At 43.1% G+C, this 24,561-nt stretch overlaps 3 protein-coding genes across 8 annotated transcripts in view; all 3 read left to right on the top strand.

Annotated features, from left to right (window-relative positions):
* Nucleotides 1-56: 56 nt before the first annotated feature.
* LOC118228095 (glucosamine-6-phosphate isomerase 2) lies at nucleotides 57-6,527 on the top strand. 3 transcript variants are annotated; one of them, XM_035419359.1, is made up of 8 exons: nucleotides 57-199; nucleotides 761-899; nucleotides 1,157-1,258; nucleotides 2,241-2,423; nucleotides 2,789-2,973; nucleotides 3,403-3,577; nucleotides 4,807-4,853; nucleotides 5,114-6,527. In XM_035419359.1, exons 2-7 carry the CDS (start codon nucleotides 776-778, stop codon nucleotides 4,845-4,847), a joined length of 810 nt encoding a protein of 269 aa, XP_035275250.1. In that variant the 5' UTR covers nucleotides 57-199; nucleotides 761-775; the 3' UTR covers nucleotides 4,848-4,853; nucleotides 5,114-6,527. The 3 variants fall into 3 exon arrangements, with proteins under 3 accessions (XP_035275250.1, XP_035275247.1, XP_035275249.1); XM_035419356.1 differs by lacking the exon at nucleotides 4,807-4,853 and having other exon boundaries at nucleotides 58-199; XM_035419358.1 differs by lacking the exon at nucleotides 4,807-4,853 and having other exon boundaries at nucleotides 77-199; nucleotides 728-899.
* A 2,102-nt stretch (nucleotides 6,528-8,629) lies between these two features.
* On the top strand, nucleotides 8,630-16,632 carry LOC118227392 (guanylate-binding protein 1-like). 2 transcript variants are annotated; one of them, XM_035417789.1, is made up of 11 exons: nucleotides 8,641-8,983; nucleotides 9,424-9,649; nucleotides 10,234-10,361; nucleotides 10,542-10,651; nucleotides 11,095-11,294; nucleotides 11,781-12,023; nucleotides 12,421-12,713; nucleotides 13,676-13,870; nucleotides 14,028-14,130; nucleotides 14,851-14,939; nucleotides 15,602-16,632. In XM_035417789.1, the coding sequence occupies exons 2-11, from the start codon at nucleotides 9,439-9,441 to the stop codon at nucleotides 15,635-15,637; spliced, it is 1,608 nt and encodes a 535-aa protein (XP_035273680.1). In that variant the 5' UTR covers nucleotides 8,641-8,983; nucleotides 9,424-9,438; the 3' UTR covers nucleotides 15,638-16,632. The 2 variants fall into 2 exon arrangements, with proteins under 2 accessions (XP_035273681.1, XP_035273680.1); XM_035417790.1 differs by lacking the exons at nucleotides 14,851-14,939; nucleotides 15,602-16,632 and having other exon boundaries at nucleotides 8,630-8,983; nucleotides 13,994-14,111.
* A 1,213-nt stretch (nucleotides 16,633-17,845) lies between these two features.
* Nucleotides 17,846-24,561, top strand: part of LOC118227389 (guanylate-binding protein 1-like) — a 38,283-nt gene continuing 31,567 nt past the window's right edge. Inside the window, exons 1-10 of one of the 3 annotated variants that reach the window (XM_035417785.1) lie at nucleotides 17,846-18,000; nucleotides 18,551-18,694; nucleotides 19,356-19,545; nucleotides 19,923-20,050; nucleotides 20,137-20,246; nucleotides 20,897-21,090; nucleotides 21,549-21,791; nucleotides 22,057-22,337; nucleotides 23,043-23,243; nucleotides 23,706-23,808. In XM_035417785.1, coding sequence (XP_035273676.1) covers nucleotides 18,680-18,694; nucleotides 19,356-19,545; nucleotides 19,923-20,050; nucleotides 20,137-20,246; nucleotides 20,897-21,090; nucleotides 21,549-21,791; nucleotides 22,057-22,337; nucleotides 23,043-23,243; nucleotides 23,706-23,808 — 1,465 coding nt within the window. In that variant the 5' untranslated portion in view covers nucleotides 17,846-18,000; nucleotides 18,551-18,679. The remainder of the gene's footprint in view (nucleotides 18,001-18,550; nucleotides 18,695-19,355; nucleotides 19,546-19,922; nucleotides 20,051-20,136; nucleotides 20,247-20,896; nucleotides 21,091-21,548; nucleotides 21,792-22,056; nucleotides 22,338-23,042; nucleotides 23,244-23,705; nucleotides 23,809-24,561) is intronic. The other 2 variants (XM_035417788.1, XM_035417787.1) reach the window with 2 other exon arrangements.

Below are 24,561 nucleotides of genomic sequence, written 5' to 3'. Positions count from 1 at the left end.
TTTCGCTCTGAAGACGATCGCAGCCCCGGTCTGCCCTGTGCCTACGGTGCAGACATTGCAGTAGTCAGGTGATTGCGTAGGCCACATGACCGGAGATCAGTCAAGTCACATGAGCACTGTTTACTTTAGCTTGCAAATTCTGCAGTTCGTGAGACAGCAGTCCGGCGAGTTGCAAAAGAAGGGATTTGGTCCTCCAACTGTGAGTAATTATAACATCTTTTTCACAAGTGAATCGCTTACCCATATACTTCGCTTGATTTCATACTTTATGAATAGTTATTTCGAACGAATCGAGTATTGGTACATTTGAGTGGACAATATTGCTGACTACATATTTAATTTACAAGATGGTCAGCAAATTTGCACTGTAATTAGCTAGCTGGCTGATCTATAGCTTGCTAATTCTGCCGATCTGAACGTGTACGTTCCAGGCAGCTACGAAGTGTTACTGTGTAATTTTAATTCTTAACTGGCACAAGCCACAAAGCTGAAACTGTAAAGTGGAAGTGTTGGCATATGTACCATATAGGCACTAACTAAAACAGGATATGTTTTTGTCAATGAAGTGCTGTCTGTGTACATTCACTTAAAACAGGCGATGGTTGTGAAAAGTGTGTAAAAAGCTATGGCCGTCAGAAATCCAAGAGTTGCGCGATATCATCCCGTTAAAACGTGCCTATCCATTTTGCATATGTATGTGCCTCTCATGGGGTATACATTGTATTAGGTCCCTCTTTTCGTGACAATTTAAATCCACCAGAGACGTTGAGGAAAAATGAGGCTTGTGATCTTGGAGGACTATGACCAGGCGAGTGAATGGGCTGCCAAGTACATTCGGAACCGAATCGTCCAATTCAGGCCGACCGCTGACAAATACTTTACTTTGGGATTACCCACAGGTACGTTTTCACCAATATCAGAAGTCAACCTTTTGTAGGCCAACTGATTAAGTATCACATTTCGTTCATGTATTTTATGCAGTTTCGTTTACATTATTTGTAATTATTTTCCCACACAGTTGTATTTTCCTTTGTTTGAAAGTGGTTTGAGTATCCAGACCTGTCCATGGCATGAAAAGTGAGAACTCTGTTCCCATTTGTGATAATCAAAGCTGACTGATTCCTACCATTTTGTCGACTCATTAACTCTCTTCTAGGAGGCACTCCTCTTGGCTGTTACAAAAAGCTAATCGAATATCACAAAAGTGGAGACCTGTCATTCAAGTATGTCAAAACATTCAACATGGATGAGTACGTGGGTGAGTATTGTCTGTCTGTTCAGGAAAGAAACGCCACTGTCAGCACACAAGTGTGAAGTCCGGAAGTCATGATCTTGGCAGTTTTGTTTAGCTGGCATGTTTTAGCAGGGCATTCTTGTGCTTCAAAGGGTTAAACCTGAACTGAGGTTTTCTGAGTCATTTCTGTTTGCATCCCACCACTGTTTTTTGTTCCTCTGCTGTGGTGGCTTGTTTCTCAGTGCTATTCTGCTTACAGTCACTGACAGTAAAACTGAGATACAGTGAAATAAATACAGGAAGAGCAAACATTTATTGGAATGAGGGATGCATGTAATTATATGTAATCACACCTGTATTTAACACTGCAGTGATTAACTGGTTAGTGTGTGCTTATGTCAGATGCAGTTGTGGTAGATGTGAGTCTGTTCTTTTGGGGGGAAGTTTGACAAAGGCAAAAGGCATTGGGAATAACAGCTACTCTGAAGTGAGATATTTATTGGGGTCTTTCTGCAGGATGTTTAATGACCTTTCACCTCTCACCTTTCACCCTCTATCCTGTTCTATATTAGTACCGTAAGTCACCATTAAGAAATGGCACAGAGTGAAAAAACAGTGGCTTAATACTAAACTGAGGTATCTGGTTTAAGATTTAATTCAATTTTACAATATAAAAGAAACTACATGTGAAATTTTCTTTCAATCAGACTTTTATCTCAGTTAGAAAGTCACACATTAAGATACAAAATAAAGCGAAGAATTGACACATGTTTTTACGTGATGTATTGTTTTAAGCATTGTACATCAAGTGTCCGTTATTAAGGAATTTTTATTTTTATTGTGTTTAAAAACAAAAAAAACAGTGTGCCGCATATGGTCTGTGCCCCATATAGTCTGTGCCCCTGGTCTCACCAACATGGCTTTTCTCTTAATCTCCTAAATTGAGTCTGCTGAGTGGCAAATGCACTTCCCCCCCCCCCCCCCCCCCACTTCCCCCTCTCCTCAGGGCTTCCGCGGAATCACCCGGAAAGCTACCACTCCTACATGTGGAACAACTTCTTCAAGCACATCGACATCGACCCCGCCAACGCCCACGTCCTGGACGGCAACGCGGACGACCTGCAGGCGGAGTGCCAAGACTTTGAGCGCAAAATCGCGGAGGCTGGCGGGATTGACCTCTTCGTTGGCGGTCAGTTTCTTCACCCCCCCCCCCCCCCGCCCCCCCCCGACCCCACCCCATCCCACCCACCCTTCATGGTTTCATTGCTTGTTGGACTCTAATGAAAGATCTAACCAGTGCTACACAGATACTACCATTACTGAAGCTGCTGGTTTTGGAAATCGTCCTGGTAAATAACACTGAAAAAGTGTTACTTGTTTAGAAAAATATTATAAGTGCCTAGGTTTTTGTTAATTCCCTAACTAAAATTAAATTAAATTAAATAAATAAACTAATTCCCTCAGTTGATTAAGGTCATATTGAACTGTTAGTAGTGGTGATGATGGAGCATTTAGCCACATGCTAACAAACTGAAAAGGGGCTCTCCCTCTCAGGCATTGGGCCCGATGGACACATTGCCTTCAACGAGCCCGGCTCCAGCCTGGTCTCCCGGACCCGAGTGAAGACCCTGGCCCAGGACACCATACTAGCCAACGCCAGGTTTTTCGGGAACGACTTGTCAAAGGTCCCCACCATGGCTCTGACGGTCGGCGTTGGCACGGTGATGGATGCCCGAGAGGTAAGGGCGGGAAATTTAGGCCACAGGTCCTCCATCCAAGGGCCATAATCAAAAAATTAACATGTTTAAAAATATTTTACCTAAGTAGATGCTGGTAAATATTTGAAAAAAACTTGGTGATTCCTGAGAATTTGCAACAAAGCATCATTTTTTATTTATTTTATTGATTTTTTTTTTTTTTTTTTGCCAAAGTGTAAAGTCATATGAAAGGATGTGTTGAGGATATTAGAGAAAGTAGATGTTTCTCATTAAAATGGTCAGGAATCTGCAGGAATTTCCACTGGTGTCGAAGGGTGTTCAGACGCCATTCAGACGCAACAGACATCGCCTGTGCGATCTCTGGCCCAGCGGAGGCCTGCTTGCGCCTGCTGAAAATGGCCGCCGCTGTGGCAGGCGTGTGAACAAAACGGGCGCTTCCGTGCGTTTCAGGTGATGATTTTAATAACGGGGGCCCACAAGGCCTTCGCCCTGTACAAAGCCATCGAGGAGGGCGTGAACCACATGTGGACCGTGTCGGCCTTTCAGCAGCACCCCCGCACCATATTCGTGTGTGACGAGGACGCCACCCTGGAGCTGAGGGTCAAAACGGTCAAGTACTTCAAAGGTGAGTCCTTCCCCCGGAGCTTAGGAAGGCATTTATCAATTTAAAATGACGACAACGACAGCCCCGCGATAGATTGGCGGCCTGTCCGGGGTGAATTCCCACCTCTCGCCCAATGCACGCTGGGATAGGCTCCAGCACCCAGAAATTTGGGTTTGAAATACAATTTTTGTGTTTGTTTGTCTTTGGCTGTAACATGAAAGTTACTCTGCATGCAAAGACCAAGATCCATCATCATCTTGAATTGGGTTGTTACAGTTAGTCATTTTTATGTTTATTTCCACCTGAAAATCCACTAAAGTCCTTCGCTGACATTTTTGCAGGTTTGATTTTATTTTAATTTGTTGCTTTTGTAAAAAAAAAAAAATGTATTTTAACATTCATCATGTCTTTACATTGCACAGTAAGAGACAGCACGTGACCATTTCTATGTAAATAAATATTTTTTTGGCCATTCGACCCCACAAAATCATTTCAGCAGGTCATCAACAATGACTCAAATGTGCATTCCTATAGTACACCGTGTAACTTCAAAGAAGCTAGCACCAAATGTACATTCCTATAGTACACAGTGTAACTCAGAAGCAGCTAGCACCAAATGTACATTCCTATAGTACACAGTGTAACTCAGAAGCAGCTAGCATCAGATGTACATTCCTATAGTACACAGTGTAACTCAGAAGCAGCTAGCATCAGATGTACATTCCTATAGTACACAGTGTAACTCAGAAGCAGCTAGCATCAGATGTACATTCCTATAGTACACAGTGTAACTCAGAAGCAGCTAGCATCAGATGTACATTCCTATAGTACACAGTGTAACTCAGAAGCAGCTAGCATCAGATGTACATTCCTATAGTACACAGTGTAACTCAGAAGCAGCTAGCATCAGATGTACATTCCTATAGTACACAGTGTAACTCAGAAGCAGCTAGCATCAGATGTACATTCCTATAGTACACAGTGTAACTCAGAAGCAGCTAGCATCAGATGTACATTCCTATAGTACACCGTGTAACTCAGAAGCAGCTAGTCTCGAAAGTACATTCTTCCAGTACACAGTTGAAGCCACGCAGTGGCCGTACGGATATCAATTCCCAAATTTTATTCCGTTTTTCTTGTCTTGGCTCCTGATTTCTTCTGATTCACATTATCGGTGAGCTTCTGATGAGTAAGGTCATGTGTTTATGTGCTGTTTTATTTTTGTTTCTTAATGTCGTTTGCATGTCTAGCGCCCAGCGGGAGAGCAGAAACTGATGAATTGGCACGGTAGTGAAAGGTCAATAAAAATTAACAACTTTAAAATGGCCGCTAACAATACTCACCTGCCTTTCCTCACTCAATTATTTGTCAATGGTCAAGAAAATATTTATTACATTTGTTTAGATGTGGCTTTTTCATGCTCCGCAACTTTTCTAACAAGACATTAATTTCATCATTTCATCCAAGACCATATTGAAATTTGGGTGCTGTAACTTTTTTGTGATTCGTGAATTGACTGAATTGACGTGATTCTTGTCTGGTTTTGTGCTTCCAAAGGGCTGATGCATGTACACAACAAGCTTGTGGACCCTGTGAGCACCGTGAAGGACTACAAGAACTGAGAGAACGTTTCATTTAATCGATGTAACTGGCGCCTAACGCTGGGGTGATGGTAGAGAAAATCGATGAGGTCAAGGCCTTAATTCTTTTGTACTGTAAAGTGGAAAACTTTGGAGGGTGCGCATTTAGGTCACTATGGAGGGTGGGAACCTTAGGATTCGCATTTCAGTGTGCCCACTGTCCAGTCAAATTCTTCATCCGTTCATTTCAAAGTGAATTTTTCATAACACATTTCAGTGGGTCACCTTAAGGGATGCCAAAAAAAAACAAACAAAAAAAAAAACACCCCCCACATTTCAAAGCCTTTACTGTCGTGTAAGAAACGGCTGGTTCTGTGGAGGCCAGGAAAGACCTTTTGTTAGACCAGGGGTAACCAACCCTGTTCCTGGAAATCGACTGTCCAACCCTAACAAAGCGCTCTCCTTTCATCAGCTGGACATCTGCTGATAGGTGGAGTCAGGTGTGCCAAATTAGGATTGAAATGAAACCCTACAGGATGGTGAATCTCCAGGAACAGGGTTGGCAACCCTTGGGTGAACCAATCAAGCATTCATCAGTCAGCACAGTGATGGCAGCCTGCCGAATGTAAGCTTGATGCAACAACCTAAGCACTTTATTCGTCTAAGGATAGTATAATTTCCCCTAAGAACTCAGAATGGGATCCATTTATTGGCTGTTGAAAAGTAAGGACAAACCTGGGTGCCAATTAAATGGTGTTGAATCTCTGAAGTGTATCTGAAGGTGTGGTATGGGCAAGGCCAGAATTTCTGCACATTCCTTACAGTCCATTCCCTTGCCCAGTTCCTCGTCCACCCCCCTCCCCCTTCCCCCTTCCCCCTTCCCCCCTGCTCTCTCTCTCTCTCTCCCTCCATCCATTTTCCTTAATCTGAACGCAATACAGCAGTAGCAGCAGCAGCACTTGCCGGCTGATATGCAACATTCTGTCAACGTTGTCACCACCCTGGAGAGGTTCTGAGAGCGTTGCGTTTCCATGGTGCTGGGTGTAATCAGTGCTGTTGTGTGTTGTCATGGTATTGCATTCGTACGGAACTGTTACACATTAAAAATCTCACTGTGGAGTGTTCTCGCTATGGGTATGCTAAGTTTTTTTTTTGTTGTTTGTTTGTTGTTTTTTAAACCTTTTCGAAACGTTTTATATCAGAGTCGGTATGGTATATTCCTTTATGCCCTGTTGCTCTTGGCAAACCATTGCCTATCCTTCAAATAGCCTTAAAACTTATTGGATTTCCTTTCACATGCATGCTACCATACCCACAAAAAAAAAAGTTTTGTACTGTAAGAATGTCTTTCAGTTGCAAGCGTTTAATAAAGAAATGGCTTGCTAACCACATTTTCTTCATTCATTTAATGACATTGTTCATTTACTAGTTTTTTATTGTTGATAAATGATTATAGTCACTTGGAAGGGGGAGGGGACAGGTGGAGTGGTGTTGGCAGGATAATTTAAAACAAAATCCACAGGGTGCCATGATAACTGATTCATTTTTTATGCAGTAAAGTACATTGCCTTTTACACCCACAGGGTGGCTCCACAAGCTCTAAAGCTCATCTGTGCCCCCAGTTTAAAATTCCTTGGGTCCAGCTTCATCTGCCGATTTTCATATGCTCATTTCACATCTGTTTTTAACCATGTGTTATTTAGTCGCTGGTATTAGTTTTTGACAAGGATTTCCAAAACTGCAGTGCCCATGGATTTCATTTTGTTTATGTAAACACCTGTGCAGGTAACAAAAGCGTGAGCTAAGGTATAAAATGCACGCTGCGTGTCAGGCAACTAGCAACACCATGTTCTACATGTCGCTCGCTAGCAGGGTTCTCCTGATACAACCAGAACCCGAAGGAACCCGGATTGACTGCCAGGAACCCTGTCCCTGTGAGAACTCCACCGTCATCTTCTCCCTGCCTCTGTCTCCCAGAGGCAACTTGAAATCGCATTTCTCCACGCTCACACCTGCCGAAGTGAAGGCCTAATGGGATCAGACATGGACCATCACTGGCAAGTTTGGTAAAGCGCAGAATACCCTCGCTCGTAATCGCCGGGATTTTACACAGTGCGGGCATTTGGACACCTGTGTCAGTTTCAGCGATCGGAGGGGAAAACGCCGTCAGCCGTGATTTCGCGGTGCAGACGTTTCACTGGCTGTGCACTTCAGACAGATCTGTATCAACAGGATGTGGTCCCACCGGAATGAAGCAAGTCCTGTTCTCTAAACGCTGCCGCTCTAAAGACAGCAATAAAACTGGAAATTCAAACTGAACTACTTCCCAGTTGACACGCACATTCACGGCACACGTATTTATAAAGTTTTTTTATAGGTCCCTTGGTACTTTGTGTAGGCTATTCCGTGATCTTAAAGACTTTCTTAAAAGGATTTTATCACATTTTACAGGCAGTGTGTTGACCCCCGGCTCACTCAGGGGGCCTCACCTCTAAAAGCTTCACAGGCCCGTCACTTGACCCCTGGCATTTTTAAATTGATTCAGTTATGGACTATTGAAATAACTGGGGTCGTAGCAGCTGAAAGTGTGGACACCTGGCCACTGAAACCAAAGCATTCGTATAAAATGTAAAGTTAAAAGACAAAGCAAATTCTTACACACGAAACCTGCATTGTGATGAATAAAGTTTCAAGAAAAGCAGAATTTAAATACACATTTTCATAAAACGTAACTGATCAAGAAATTGGTTATGACAAAAAGCATTTAACAGTTGGATCCAAGACTGAGTTCGGGAACCACTGTTCTGAACGCCGAGAGGTTAGCTGCTTCGCTAACAGCTACATTAACTCGTCAGAAAAAGAGCGAGACAGCAATAGTTTTTGCCAATAGATAGGCGCCATGTAGCCTATGCCTATTATTCCTTAACATAATTTTAATTACGTAATTTAACAAGTTAAAGAAAAACCAAAACCAGCTAAAGTGGTGGTTAAATAAAGCAAAACTGTAACCAGAGGATTCCTGGTTACCGTAGAAATTTCACTTTGTCTGACATAAATGGTAAATGGACAGCATTTATATAGCGAGTTTATCCAATGCGCTTTACAATTAATGCCTACAATCATGGCGGTTCTGATGCAGCCTACCCTTTAGTCATTCAGCCAATAGTTTTATTGTATATTTGATACTGACGTAGACCGGCAAATAAGACATTAAGCAGGATAGCACCTTCACTCCTTGTGATGTAAAACAAAAAACTAAAATAACAAAAAACAAAGCAAAAACCTAGCCGAAACCTTTCAAAAGCTCGCGGTTGATCTCAGCTGGCTAACTTTTCAGAGGGCCAGTTTCTGTATTTTGGTGCGCCGACAAAGCCAACTCAAGCTCGCTCTCTCGGTGTTTACTCCCGGCCTCGGCAGCGAACCGTGGAGAGGACACGCCGTTAAGATCCTGTGCTGATTAGCTAATGCACCGCAGGTGTGCGCGCTCTCTCCACCAGCCGGCGTTTTGAGAGCGCATCCTCTGGTGCGCCTATAGCAGTCATTGTTAAGCTGACAGATCATCAGAAATATTCAACATCTAAAAACTGTCAGAGCCAATCTAAGCAGAAACGAAAACAAAAATAATATTTCTAAGAATAAGAAATTATAAATAAAAATTTTAAAAAACACAGAAAGTTGGCTATACCTTTAAGGAAAGGGAAGTGAAAGTGAAACCTCGGCTATGTGAACATGAAAGTATTATGTTGATCTTTTCTCATCACAGACACACACTGTTATTGGAGTAAAACCTTTGGACTAAGCGGAACATTTAAAGCGAGTTTAGTGAAAGGAGATGTACGTATGAGAGGTAACGTTTTCAACTTGCTGGTGAGAATAACTGCTGTAGCATAGCCTACCTTGTGTATCACGGGACCTGCATGATTCCCGAAATCTAAAACTACACTCTGTTCTTTTTACATGCGATTAATTTAATCCCGTATTTAATCAAATATATCTTTCCTCTTTTCTCAAATGTAAAATAGACCGGAAATGTTAAAAAAAATAGAAGCTTCTAGAAAACTTCATTCAACCAAAACCAAATGCCATAAACACAGAAGTGGTTCAATTTTTGAAAAAAAAAAAAAAAAAAAAAAAAAACGCCAACATTTCCCTTCTTTCAAAATTTTCAAAATACCAGAACTACTTCTGCGTTTATGGTATGGGATTTAATTTCTGTTAGAGTTGATTGACTCACTACTTGTATTATAATTTCAATGCCAGTTTCAGTTTTATTTTCACTAATTTTAGGATATCGGTGCGCCTATGTGGGTGTTTCGGGTTACAGGCGACCCAAGTGAGATGGAGGGGCCTGTCTGTCTGATTGAGAACACCAGCGCAGGTGAACTGCAGGTGAACCAGGAAGCCCTGGACATTCTGAGTTCAATCCGGCAGCCTGTGGTGGTGGTGTCCATCGTAGGCTTGTACCGCACGGGCAAGTCTTACCTGATGAACAGGCTGGCTGGGAAGCAGACAGGTACTGTCTCCATTTATTTTCCATCCCAGGCTTTTCCTAGATTTACAGATAGATTTTTTTTTTTTTTTTCCCCCGAGGTTCTAGTAGTTGCCATGGATGTTTGGTTCACACGGGTTCCTGGCTTTCTATAACTTTCTCTATAATTTTATAGTTTAAAGGTTATAATGTTTTATTGTTATCTTTGCATTATCATTGTTCTGTGCCTGTTTTTTAAGGTGTGTGTGTGTCAGTGTTTCCTCTTCAGATTCAGGTCATAGTGTCTCAGAGCTTTTATGTCTCAAAGTACCCTATATTTCCAAGGTTCTTTGTGTTTCTTTAGGATTGTGGTATGTCAGGGTCTCACCTATAGTCATAGGGTTAAGTGTCTATACTGCCTGTGGTTTCTCTCTGAGTGATTTCATGGTTCTTGTGCCTCTGGGTTTTCTCTGTGTGTGTTCAGGGTTCTAGTGTCTCCAGATTTTATCTGAGTGTTCCCATGGTTCTAGTGTATCTGGGTTCACTCTGTGTGATTTCAGGATCCTTGTGTCTCTGGGTTCTCTCTGGGTGTTCTTGGGGTTCTAGTGTATCTCTATGTGTGTTTTCAGGGTTCTCCTTGGGTTCTACTGTCCAGTCTGAGACAAAGGGCATCTGGATGTGGTGTGTACCCCACCCCTGCAGAGATGACCAAACTCTGGTCCTGCTGGACACTGAGGGTCTAGGCGATGTGAGAAAGGTAGAACACAATTTATTTCTGTGACATTAGTGAACAGCAAACTTTTTAACTGAACATTTACAGTAACTCTGTTATATTATTGTGAAATTATTCTTGACAAAAGTGACTAAATGTTTACGAAAGCATTCAAGTATAAAATTTGGTGAGTCTATTTTGATATTAAGAATCATTTTTTAACAGGACGATCAGAAGAATGACACCTGGATCTTTGCCCTGGCCATTCTTCTGAGCAGCACCTTGGTGTACAACAGCATGAGGACCATCGATCATCAGGCGCTGAGGAGCCTGTAGTATCCTAGCAACCAACAACGGCATCCCAGCAGCCATTAAAGGCCTGAAGCTGGAAGACTGGAGAGACTACATTACATTACAGGCATTTAGCAGACGCTCTTATCCAGAGCGACTTACACCACTTTTCTTTTTTTTTTTTTACTTTTTTTTCCCACAGATCTACAGTAGCTTGAATTGTCATGCTATCCTTCATTACTATGTATGTATCTCAACTCAGTCCATAATTGAAAGATTCACGAATCATGGCAGGACACATATAAGTCTTCTCTTTGCTGGGGCGTAGCACAGGAGCTCATTAATGTGTTTGATGTTCCAGGTAGCGCCAAGCTTGGCAGGGTCTCTCTGTCTCCTAGCCGCATAGTGCTGAGCTTGAGTCACATTTGCGCTTTGATTAAATTACATTCCTCTGAGTTGAGTTTTCCTCAGTGGCTGTGTGTAACAGCTACGTGACGGAGCTTACGAACCACATCAAGGTGAAGTCCAGCACGGAGGGTGAGGGAGAGGGTGAGGCCTCCTCAGACTACGCCCAGTTCCTCCCCTCTTTCGTCTGGACCGTGAGGGACTTCACTCTGGACCTCCAGTTTGATGGCAGGACCATCACCGCAGATGAGTACCTGGAGAAATCTCTGATGATCCAATCAGGTTAGCGCAAACAAAATTTTTTGAAAGTGAATAAAATCGGATTAAATGCTCTGATACCCTGCTGAGGAAAACAGGACTTGAGCTGGGCAGTTCTGCGGAGTAGGGAGCACATTACAAGCTCTGCTGTAGCAGACAGAACGCAAGCTCCTGATGAACCAGAGCAGGTAACAGTGTGTGATGAGGCCAGATTAACCTACCAAGTGGGAACTGCCCTCAGTTTGTGAAACTACAGCCACTTCCCTGCTGTGGGGTAAGCAGGCATAAATACTCTTAAGATCCAGGACATCATTCTTCTCCCTTTTCTGCTGTAATTTCCTGCCATTCACTTTACGTTTCCTATGAAATAATCAGGCGCCCCCATCCTCTTCCCCCTGCCCCATCCTCGTTCCACTATTTATTCATAGTACTAATTTTTACTAAGTACTAAATTAATTTAGTACTTAGTGCATTTTTTTTTTATTTCCTTGCTTTGATTTTGCTCTGCAGGGAACTCGCCACAAATGGCTCTTTGCAATGACGTAAGCGACTGCATCAAAAATTTCTTCCCGACCCGGAAGTGCTTTGTGCTGGACCGACCGGTGCCCCAGAGCAAGCTGAAAATCATTGATCAACTTTGCGACTCTGATCTGGACCCTGGCTTTGTCCAACAAGTAACAGACTTTTGTAGCTACATTTACAACCATTCAAAGGAGAAAACAATCTCTGGTGGAGCCATAGTTACTGGAAGTGGTAAGTGTGAATTTATTGGAGACAAGGAAAATCAAAAGTAGGGTCCAACCTGGGAATTACACCTGGAATCAAACCTTTAGATTACATGCCTAGTTCCCTAGCCATTATACCATACACTGTATATAGTATATATATTCTATTATATACATTATTTGTACTAGTAAACATACACTGTATTTATATATACTGTAAATATATATATATATATATATATATATATATGCTTCCTTTCTCAGGAACATAGTTCACAGTTAAGTGGCGGTATGATCAACAAAGCCAGGCCTTGTTGTCGTAGCACTAAAGTTGGGACCAAAACATGTTTTTGTGCCGACCAATCACCATCAAACAGACTGGCATTTTCAAGCAAAAACTCAGGCCCTTCTTTCTTTGTTCGAAGTGCTGGGGGACCTGGCGGTGATGTACGTGGACACCATTCGGAGCGGGCACATTCCGTGTTTGGAGAACGCCGTGGCGGTGCTGTCTCAGATGAAGAACTCTGCGGCGGTGGAGGCGTCTTGCGCCCTCTACAGGCGACTGCTGGGAGAGCGAGTGGTCCTGAATCCGAAGACGGGTGCCAAAGGAGAGGAGGAGCTTACCGCCGTTCATGACGTCTGCCTGAAGGAGGCGCTGGAGCTCTTTCAGGCCAATTCCTTCAGGGACGAAGACGGGCACTATCAAAAGGATCTCATCGTACGGTTTTGGGGTTTCAAAATGGTTCACAGAGTAGATGTATGGGTGCCTGCATGCTTCAGTGTAGTCATAAGGCATTTCGAAAGAACTGAGCTTACACCCTAAGTCTTTGCTAACCTCTTAACCAGGGCTGCCTAAACCTGTTGCTGGAGATCTACTGTCCTGTAGGCTTTTGCTGAAACCCCAACAAAGCACATCTCATTCGACAGCTAGAGATCTCATTGAGCTGCTAATTAGTAGAATCAGGTGTGCAAATTAGGGTTGAAATGAAAACCTACTGGATGGTAGATCTCCAGACACAGGGTTGGCCAGTCCTGCTCTTAACTATAAATGGTACCAGTACCCACATTGTAAAACTGCTAGGAATTGATGACAGCTATTTATTGTAAATACAGAACAATGCAGAGAATTCTTCTGGAATGTGTTCTAAATTAGCTTCCTCATTAATGTGGTTTAATTTTGCCATGCTACACTAGTTCAGGTTTCACTTTAGACATCTGATAATCTCAGTAAATATCAAGCAGTCATGCTAAATAAGTTACATATCAGAACTGATCAGATGTGTGAATGTCTCAGAAGAGTATGTGTACTTAAGCTACTTTAGATACGCTGTGAGTTCAGTGCAAAAAGGTTTTCCCTGAATAAGAGAGAAATCGAGGAGAATATATAAAAACTGGTCCTGGTAAGAGTAAAAAATACTCAATACAACTGAGTAGGCTGGAAAATGCAGAGCTCCATGCCTGTCTAACTTGGCCTGTGTAGTGTACCCCTCTGAAGCAGTTCAACAGTGTTGTCATGACAAAATGACATACTGCTTTTCAAAATGGACCAGTGAACTAAACCAATATGGAGGTGGACCATTTCAAATGCTGATGCAATACAATGTTATAGTGCGTATAGTTAGGCTGTGATGCTTTGTAGTGTAGCTGTGTAACCACAGGTTGATCCCTCCGTGTGCACAGGAACGGATAACGGAGGTGTATCATGGGAAATGTAGTGAGAACGCAGAGCTCTCCCGCTGCGTCTCCCTGCTGGAGCGGCTGTCGGGTAAATTGAATCACGCTTCCTACCTGAGGCCTGGTGGATACGCAGACTACAGGGTCCAGCTGGACTCCGTCGTTCAAATCTACAGAGCGACGCCTGGAAAAGGTGCACAGGTACTGTTTACCACAGATTAGAATGCTACACATAAAGTAAAGCTTTGCGCAGGTTGCCATGTGGTTGACTTATGTAAGAACCGGGTACTTGGCGATGTCACAAAGTTGTTTCTTGTTAAATAGCTCACGTCCCATCTTGTGTTTGCCTGCGCCGCAGGCTGACCAAGTCCTGGAGGCCTTCTTGAAGGACAGAGAGGAGAACATAAGAGACGTTCGGATGACCGACAAAGTTCTGACACAGCGAGAGAACCTTCTGAGGGGTGAGCGAAGCTAAGGTGGCGCTAACTGCTGAGACTCTTATTGGTCGTAAATGATGATCTGAGCTCCGGTAAAAACGTTCCTTCCCCATAGCGGGTACATTTTAGAAGCAGGGCCTGTCTGTGTAGGGCGGCAGTGTAGTATAATGGGTAACAAACTGGTCTTGTAACCTAAAGTTTCGATTCCTGGGTAGGACACTGCCGTTGTACCGTTGCGCAAGGTACTTTACCTGCATTGCTTCAGTCTGCATCCAGCTGAATGAATGGATACAACGTATATGGCTATGTAAAAGTTGCGTAAGTCGCTCTGGATAAGAGCGTCTGCTAAATTCCTGTAATGTTATGTAATGAGAGCCTGCAGGGAAAACCTGTAGAGTTGTGAAACCATGCTTTTCTTGCTATCTCACTACTCGTTTTACTCATGAGTGTCACATGATTTATTTATTTTATTTATTTATTTTTTTGTCGCTGATATTTCTTTGAGTGCTTCGTTGTGGTTCTGGTTCCCCTTGTCCCCTTGTAGGGCGACATAGCTCAGGAGGTAAGACCGATTGTCTGGCAGTCGGAGGGTTGCTGGTTCAAACCCCGCCCTGGGCGTGTCGAGGTGTCCTTGAGCAAGACACCTAACCCCTAACCCCTAACCTCTAACTGCTCTGGCGAATGAGAGGCATCAATTGTAAAGCGCTATATAAATGCAGTCCATTTACCATTTACCATTGTCAGAGGACAGACTCTGCGCCGAGAGGAAGAGGTATCAAGCGGAAGCAGAGGCGGCTCAGAGGGCCACGAGGAACATTGAGCGGAGGCTGGAAGTGAGTGTGACAACGCGCAGGCCACTCGGTCTCTGAATCCCCGGGGCTCCAATCTGGTCATCACATCACATTACATTACAGGCATTTAGCAGACGTTCTTACCCAGAGTGACTTACACAGCCCGGTCCTCTTGGTTTTCCATGTGTTTGAGCACCAGTGATTCAGTTAAATAATCCATACGCCTTGTTCTCAGGGCTTTGATTGATCACCACAAAAAAAAAAAAAAAAAACATAACCTGTAGCCCTACTGGCCAGGAATTTCACACCCCTGCCATAATACTCTTAGGCTAAGGCTTTTTACCCAAACACAAAATTTTAGTTTTTCCTCCACTAACCCACAATATATACGTGATTATATATATGTGATTAAAACAATTAGATACATCTTATGAAGGAAAGCGTTACAGAAATTTGCCTTGCGTTATGTATTTAAATTGCACATGCGTTTGAATTTGATGTACATTTTAATTAGGGGTGGCAATTGCATTCCTATACACCAGGATGCTTGGTCCACATGAAAAAAATCAAATGTACTGTTTCTGGAAATGTGCAAAATTTTCTCAGCCATCCAGCTGTGACTGCAGCATCATGCAGAGATATAACAGCTTGTTTGAGCTCAATCACACATTTATTAATCTCTGTTTCTGATTCTGTCCATCCAGGAGCTGAGAGCACTAGGTGTTCAGACAGATCATTAGGAGAGGGGAGGGGGCACCAGAATCAACACCCAAGAGTTACACTCAGCACCAAGATTCAACACCCAAGAGTTACACTTAGCGCCAAGAATCAACACCCAAGAGTTACACTCAGCACTAAGAATCAACACCCAAGAGTTACACTCAGCACTAAGAATCAACACCCAAGAGTTACACTCAGCTCTGAGAATCAACACCCAAGAGTTACACTCAGCACTGAGAATCAACACCCAAGAATTACACTCAGCACTAAGAATCAAGCCCCAAGAGTTACACTCAGCACTGAGAATCAACACCCAAGAGTTACACTCAGCACTGAGAATCAACACCCAAGAGTTACACTCAATCAACACAGTTACACTCATTGTTAAGAGGTGTAATGGACACAGAGGGAGAAGCTTTCTCGGGTGTTTGTATGTGTGAAACTGTGTCTTTCTTACCATTGCCTTCATGAAGGCTGATAGTCAGAACACAAAGGCTTTTGAAAATTTTGAATTAAATGAATAAAGATGATTTTACTTTTATTCCTCTTGACGACTGCCTGAAATTTCATTTCAGGTCACAGAGTAGTGGCATAATATTATTTATTCTATTTTTGTTTTCATACCCTAAAGATTGTATCATATCTTACACACAAAGAAACACCTGGTACCAACTGGAAAAGGTCATTTCATTCACCCGTTTGTTCTTGTCTGAAATATTTCACAAGCTGAAGTTCAAACATGTGACTTTCAGTAAACACTCTGACAGTCTATACAGGAAACAGGACTGTGAATTTGGACATTCACTAACAAGTGAATTGTGAAACGGAATTTGGACTTCTTCATTTTTAAATGCCGTTTTAAGATCCCTCTGAGAAAATTATAAGGCAGCATAAACACCTATGCTTGGAATGTGTTTTATTGCCTTTTGAAAACATTAAAATGGTCTGTTCTGGGATTTGTTTTTTTGTCATTGCTGTACCAATAAAGTTCTGCCTGACGGCTTTGGAAACTGCACCAGTTTGTTCTATCATTTATTAGAATATCTTGCATATGGAGACCTAACCTGTGAGTGTTCATAGTGCCAAACTGATACATGGCTGAGGTCCCCCTCCTCAGGTTAAATAAGGGGAGGCGTAATGTGTGTAACAGCGGCCCCTAGTGGCAGGTGCCACGCTTCGTATTAATCTGCAGCATCTAAAATAGAGTTACTGAAATAAATTTCGTTTTTGCAGTAAGCGAAAATGCGAGCCAACTTTGACCATAAAGGGATTATAATACACATTTGATCTCTGGATGAATCCATCACATCACAAGACATAAGTTAAATTTTACCATAGGAGTACCGTGAGTGTTTTAGTGGCACATATAACTGCAACGTGTTTGCATTGAAATAGTTTTGTACTGATTACTGCTTATTCATATTGCCTTTTATCAAAATAATTTGTAGATTGCACATTAATAACATGATTGTAGTTTGACTGTCTTATTATAAAATCTGTAATATGAAAAGGTTTCCTATATTGAACTTCAATTGTATTGATCTGTAACCAAAAATATGGAAGAATTAGACGATGGGCTTTTGGCCAAAAATGACCTTTGCAGGGTGCCTACGGGAAGTTATCGTGTCACAACAGGTTGATCTAATGGATTAATGCTGGAGTTTGTAGTGTGTTTAAATAGTAAGGTCAGTTCAATAGGATTTGAAAGTGAAACCGTTCACTGGGAGTTTCCCAGTTATTTGTTTCACCTCACTAAACATAGCAACAAAATCCCCCCCCCCCCCCCCCCCCCCCCATTTATTATTATTATTATTATTATTATTATTATTATTATTATTATTATTATTTGTTCTCCCCATTAAAAATCCTTGAATACCAGACTACAATAGCAGTGTTGATCGCCGGAGCTTAGAATTTGTAATACACAGAACCTTGACTCTTGAAAGTTGAGCAAACTCGAAGGTGCTATTGCGATCCGGAATATTTCATTGGGAAAACCAATTTTTATTATTTTTATAAATTTTATTTATTTATTTATTTACTTTACAGTGCTTGAAATTCGTCATCCATACATGTACCCGGTGGAAATATTGAAGTATTGAATGAGCACAATTATATTGAAGACCCATTCATTTAATCATCTTCAAAAATGTGTATTAGTTTATAGTTCTTCCTTGGTGCAGGGGGCGTGGTCAGGTTTTCCCAACTTGGTCTGGTTTCACTTTCACTTCTCAGAGAAAACCCCAGTTCTGGTAAATCAAGCTCACGCTGTCCATGTTTTGAGCACTACTTCCTTTTTAACATTAGCTCAACGGTCTCTCTCTGAAAGTGGACACAGTTCGACTGTCTGGGCCGCCTGTTACATAGAGTCTAGCAGTTAGAGGTGAATATATTAATATCCGTTTCCTTGTGCTTGCATTCAAGGTTAAAGACTTAGTGTCTGAGTTTGATGTTTTTTCTTTTCTTTTTTCTTTTTGTAATATGTAAATAATCTTATGTATGTAAAACTGAAGGTAATATTTTTCAATTGTATTTGGTTAATTCGTTTTATGCATGTTTATAATTCATTCAACATTTTAAAATGTGAGACGTCAAACTAAACATTCTTGGCGTCGAAAGCATTACTATGCATGTTACTGCGCTATTAAGATACAGGGCACGTATGCGATAAGTACACTTATGGAGGACTATGTCCTTTGGTTAATTATGGGGGATGAAATAAATGTTTTTTCCTACATTTTCATAAGCCATAGTTTCTTCATTACATGTTTGTCTCCAGGTTTAAGCGTTACAGAAATGTGGCCAAGAACCTTTTATTGGAGACAGCGGTCAGTGTGTTGTTGCAGAGGGAGCAGCGAACCTGTTTTACCGATAATTCTATTCGTCAGATCCCTCAAGCTTCTGTCACTTACGGTTCTCCTTCTTTGTTTAAGCACATGCTAAACGCAGGGACTCATCTGCAGTGAAGAAACATTGACCTCTTCAGGTGGACAAAGGAACTGCAGACATTGTAGTCGGGCTTTTTGGAACACTCATCACCCCCAGCTAAAAACACTGACATCATGGCGGAGGCCCAGGTAACAAGACCACTGTCAGAGATAGAGAGCCGAGAGAGAGAGATAGAGAGCCAGGAGAGAGCTGAGAGAGTGAGAAAGAGAGAGAGACAAAGAGACAGAATCATGTGGCTAATTTTATGGTTCTGTGTAAGCAGTTGATCTATGTAACACTTTATATCTAATACTCAGCATCACAGGTTTGAATTTTATGTCATTTCAAGAATTCCTCACATAATTGCACACTCCAGCATAATATATTTCCCTTTTGGAACATGCCACTTAACTCCATAATGCCACTGACTTCAAGTTCCAGTTTTTCATCAGGTTCCACTGTTTACAATCTGCTACAAAGAGATTTCTATTACATTTGGACTATTACAGTGAGCTTTGTGTGTGGATATTGTGAGCTGAGGCATCTTTAAAACTGACTTCTTTGAAAAATCATGATACCAGACCCTGTTTGGACACAGTGCTTTAGATGTCAAAATTGGAGAGACATTAAATGTGAGTTAATGTTTGGCAAAGGCATGATACTGGGTTAGTCCTTAACATTGCACTTCTCTGCAATGAAATACACAATATATCACAATTCACTGCTCGCAATTTTGCCAAATGGACTTTAGAATTAGTGTGGCTGCGAGCGTCGTCAACGTGTTTGTGTGTGCGTTTGCTTCTGTTACAGGGACGGTTTCTGGCAATGCAGAAGCCAATCTGTCTCATTTCGAGTTCCAGCGCAGGTGAAATACAGGTGGATCGGGAAGCCCTGGACGTTCTGAACTCCATCAGGCAACATGTGGTGGTGGTGTCCATCGTAGGCATGTACCGCACGGGCAAGTCTTACCTGATGAACAGACTGGCTGGGAAGCATACAGGTATGTTTATATCTCCATCTCTGGGTTTTTCTGGGTTTCTGGGTTCTTTGAAAAATATCTAAACTCTTTTATCTGGGGATTCCATCTGTGTCGATTTCTTTGCATGTAACATCTGGGTTCTATTGTCTCTGGGTTCTCTATGTGTATTTTCAGGGTTCTAGCGTATCTTGAGTTTTTTGTGTGTGTTTTCAGGGTTCTAGTGTATTTCATTCTTCATGTGTTCACAGGGTTCTCGTGTCTCTGGGTTCTATGTGTGTGTTTTCAGGGTTCTAGTGTATCTGTATTCTGTATGTGTTCTCAGGGTTCTAGTGTCTCCGGGTTCTCTCTGTATGTTCTGAGGGTTATAGTTTATCTGAGTTCTCTGTGTGTGTTTTCAGGGTTCCCCTTGGGCTCCACTGTCCAGTCTGAGACAAAAGGCATCTGGATGTGGTGTGTGCCACACCCTCACAAAGATGACCAAACTCTGGTCCTGCTGGACACCGAGGGTTTGGGGGATGTGGCAAAGGTAAGACACCCTTTTAATGCTAACTTCACCAAACAATCCCTGCGCTCTATATTGCATTGAAACTCCAATTTCTTTTTCCCCAACAGGGAGACCAGGCTCATGACACCTGGATCTTTTCCCTGGCGGTCCTCCTGAGCAGCACGTTTGCCTACAACAGCATGGGCACCATCAACAACGAAGCTGTGATGAGCCTGCAGTATCCTAACAACCATATAAACTTAGCGCATGTGTAGAGATGAGCCTGCAGTACCCTAGCAACCATATAAGAGTAGTGCATGTGTTGAGATGAGCATGCAGTACCCTAGCAGCCACATAAGTTTAGCGCATGTGTTGAGATGAGCATGCAGTACCCTAGCAACCACGTAAGAGTAGTGCATGTGTGGAGCAGCAGTAAAATGACCCAATCGGGCATTACAGGTTTTACACCATCCTTAGGTTTGATGTCAGTGTTAAATGTCTGTCAATACTTAACAGCAATGAAAGGGTAGGCCAGTTCTGGTCAGCTGGTCCAAGGTCCATAGCAGGTCTGCAGGAACTCAAGGAACCTCTTCTTTGAAGTCGGGGTTGCAACGGGTTCCAGTCGAGACGACTTGGATGTGCACACATTCATACTTCCTGTTTAACTTTCCTCTTTTGCTAATCTTGCCATAGAAATCTTTTTAGTCTTGATTAGTCAGGCATTTACGCCATTAGCCATGTGACTGGGCGAGCATTTCAAGCGACAGTTCAGATGTTGCTGTTAGAGTAGGCGTTTTAGTTTTCTCAAGTGAATTCCGTTTGCGACCATTAAAGTTTACCTTGGTCCTGTCACACACCTCCAGCAGTCCTTCCTTAAAGATTCCGCAGCTATGTGACAGAGCTGACCGAGCACATCAAGGTGAAGTCCAGCAAGGAGAAAGAGGACGTCACAGCTGAGAAATTCATCCACTTCTTCCCCACCTTCGTCTGGGCTGTGAGGGACTTCACTCTGGAGCTGAGGATTGACGGAGAGGCAGTCACTGCGGACGAGTACCTGGAGAACTCCCTGAAGCTGGTGAAGGGTAGGGTGTGCGGGGTCAAAATTATTTGTGGAAGCTGGGTGCCATTCAGTCAAGCGAGGCGTTATTGATGTATCGTGTCGAGTGGTTGCGTATGACTGTGAATGCATAACAAGTCATGGACGGCTGAGAGAAACCCTCCCACTTGGGGCAGCACAACTTGATTGCCATACTGCAGGGCTTCCGGCCACATAGAGTTCCTCTTGGAACTGGCAGCTGGGCTTGTAACCTGAAGGTCACAGGTTCAGTATATATCCAGCTGTAAAAATGGATGCAATGTAAATGCTATGTAAAAAAGTTATGTAAGTTGCTCTGGATAAGAGCTGCTAAAAAAAAAAAAAGCCTGGCAAAACATCAGATTTCACACTAAACCGTGGAGTTCGTTCACACTGGCTGACCCTGGCCAGGATGAGCCGCCGTTCAGCCCGCTGAAAAGGCTGTTCTGCGTTTGTGTTGTCAAGGCAACTCCAAACACGCGGCGTACAGCAACGGGCCCCGGGAGTGCATCCGGAACTACTTCCCGACCCGGAAGTGCTTCGTGTTTGACCAGCCCGCCTCCAAGGAGAAGCTGAGGGTCATCGAGGAGCTGACTGATGCCGACCTGGAGCCGGCCTTCGTGCGGCAAACGCTCGAGTTCTGCAGCTACATTTTCAAGCACTCCAAAGAGAAGACGATGACCGGAGGGTATAAGGTCACCGGACAGAGTAAGCGTGTAAAACATCTCATCACCAAACGACTGTCATGGGATTATTTTTGGGGAAAATACACTATTGACAACAAGCAGAGAGATGATTTAAAGGACAGGATGAAACACACAATATGAAATTATTAGAGAAGGGTATGCCAGGAAAAGTCCACAGTGTCTTGAGATTTCCAAAAGGTGTTGCTGATACTGAAGCAAATTTTTTTTTAATTAAAAAAATATATATTTTCTCTTTCGTCTGCTCCTGTCTGCCTGTGTGACTCCAGTGCTGGGGAACTTGGCGGTGACGTACGTGGACGCCATTCGTAGCGGGAGCGTCCCGTGTTTGGAGAACGCCGTGGCGGCGCTGTCTCAGATCGAGAACTCGGCGGCTGTCGAGGAGTCTTTCGCCCTCTACAGGCAGCTGCTGGGAGAGCGGGTGAAACTGCACACCGAGACTCAAGAGGAGCTCTCAAGCGCTCACGAGGGCTGCCTGAAGGAGGCGCTGCAGCTCTTCATGAATCGCTCCTTCAAGGACGAGGACCAGAGCTTCCAGAGACACCTCATGGTGGGATACATATCAGATTTAAGAAGAGTAGTCTTTTCTGAGTGTATGAAATGAAAACATTTGTATTGCACTATGATATACAAGTTCTTCCATCCATTATCTATGCATCCATTATCTATACCCGCATGGTACTGGTCAGGGTTGCGGGGGGTGCTGGAGCCTATCCCAGCGTGCACTGGGCGAAAGGCAGGAATATACCCTGGACAGGTGGCCAATCTATCTCAGTGCACACACACCATTCCCTCACCATTTACTCACACACTCATGCCTAGGGGCAATTTAGAGTCTTCAATTAGCCTACCTGCATGCCTTTGCATTGTGGGAGGAACCCGGAATACCCGGAGGAAACCTGATATATAAGTATAATACAATTTATGTATTAATTCCAATTGTTTATATAATTTTTTTTTTAACCAGACATAATTGGTTTTTTTAAACAGAAAACAGAAAACAGCCTTTTAGCTCTTTTTTTTTTGCAAATGTGGAAACTGGCTTACTTGGTTTTATCAGCAGAAAGAAACTGTAAATGTTTGCTAACTCTAACATGCAAGTTCCCTTAAAGGTGTACAATGGAAAAGAGATAGTTAGCTCAGAAGTTAACGATTAAACATATATGCCCATGTGTGCCATATGCATCCATTGGCACATAAATAAGGTGGCACGTGTCAGTTTTGATGGCGTTCTGTTCCTGCTCTGTCTCCACAGGGACGAATAAAAGATGAGTATGATGGGAAATGTAGTGAGAATGCAGTGCTCTCCCAGAGTCACTGCACTGCTCTACTACAACAGCTGTGGTCTCAGATGGACTACGAGTCATTCATGAGACCTGGCGGGTATGCGGACTACAGGGTCCAGCTGGACTCCATCGTCCAAACCTACAGAGACACACCTGGGAAAGGTGTACAGGTATCTAAACTCAAGAGCCCTCAGACATTTATTTGAACCTAGAATGAATCACCTGGAAGAACTGGGGGTCTGGATAGAGCTTGCCATGCCATGCATAAAGTCTGCCATGCATTTGTTTTGCAAGCTTTATTTTATAGTATTACCCTCTGATTGAATTTATTCCTTTATTCCTATTTATTCCTGAGTGTGTGTGTGCATGTGTGTGCATGTGTGTGTGTGTGTGTGTGTGTGCTTGCATGTGTGCGTGTGTGTGCATGTGTGTGCATGTGCATGTGCATGTGTGTGTGTGTGTGTGTGTGTGTGTGTGTGCATGTGTGTGCGTGTGTGCGTTTGCATGTGTGCGTGTGTGCATGTGTGTGCATGTGTGTGTGTGCATGTGTGTATGTGTGTGTGTGTGTGTGTGTACCTCAGATACCTTTCATATCCATACGGCTTATTGAGCGTTTTGGTTCTCACTGACAGGCAGAACAGGCTCTGGAGATCGTCATGAAGGAGAAAAATGATCTGGGTGCCTCCATCCTGAAGGCCGACAGGAACCTCACAGAACAAGACAGGAAGCTGAAGGGTAAGGCCGAATCGTCAGGGTCTATGTGCAAGCAGGCTTTCCACCAAAGTCCCATTCCGGCGTCCTGAGACAGTTCACAGATTCCCAGATAACAGAATTTGCCTGGGCTGGATCCATCTTGAGTTCACGGAAACATCCGGAACCGGATCCATAAAAAGCATGGACGTAGATCCCGGTGGTTCAGAGGGGACAGGGGAGACATCAAATGCCCCCCCCCCCTCCCCCCCCCCACCTCCCCACCCCAAAAAATAAAAAATAAATAAATAAAAATAAATAAATAAATAAGTAAATAAATACATAAATAAATAAAATTTCCTGTTTGTTGTTCCCCCGAAGTTGAAATGGGATCCACGATTCTAAAAGGCACTTGTTCCAACCCCAAAACCTGGCCAATGCTGGCAAAGATACATAGTGCCCGAACATGGGTCATATGCGGGCCAGTTCTGGTACAGATCCAAAAATGTATTTATTACCTTCAGATTGTGATGGACCCGCAAACAGACAAAATTGTTATGCGCATTTATTACTTCCTGACTGAATTGACTGCTGGCTTTGAAGTTTACTCTTAGAAATACGCCCCATCTGGGGCCGTCTGGGTAGTGTAGAGGTATTAGAGCTTGCTCACCCCCACAGAGACCCGGCAGCGGTACTTCCGGCTTGGTGAGACGTTCCTACGAACACAATTGGCAGTTTTCGCGGGTGGGAAGCCGGTGAGGGTATGAGTCCTGTTCGTTGCATTAATGACTCCTACTG

This window comes from Anguilla anguilla, chromosome 5 (assembly GCF_013347855.1).
Source record: "Anguilla anguilla isolate fAngAng1 chromosome 5, fAngAng1.pri, whole genome shotgun sequence".
NCBI lineage: Eukaryota > Metazoa > Chordata > Actinopteri > Anguilliformes > Anguillidae > Anguilla > Anguilla anguilla.
This window is presented reverse-complemented; position numbering and strand designations above follow the sequence as displayed.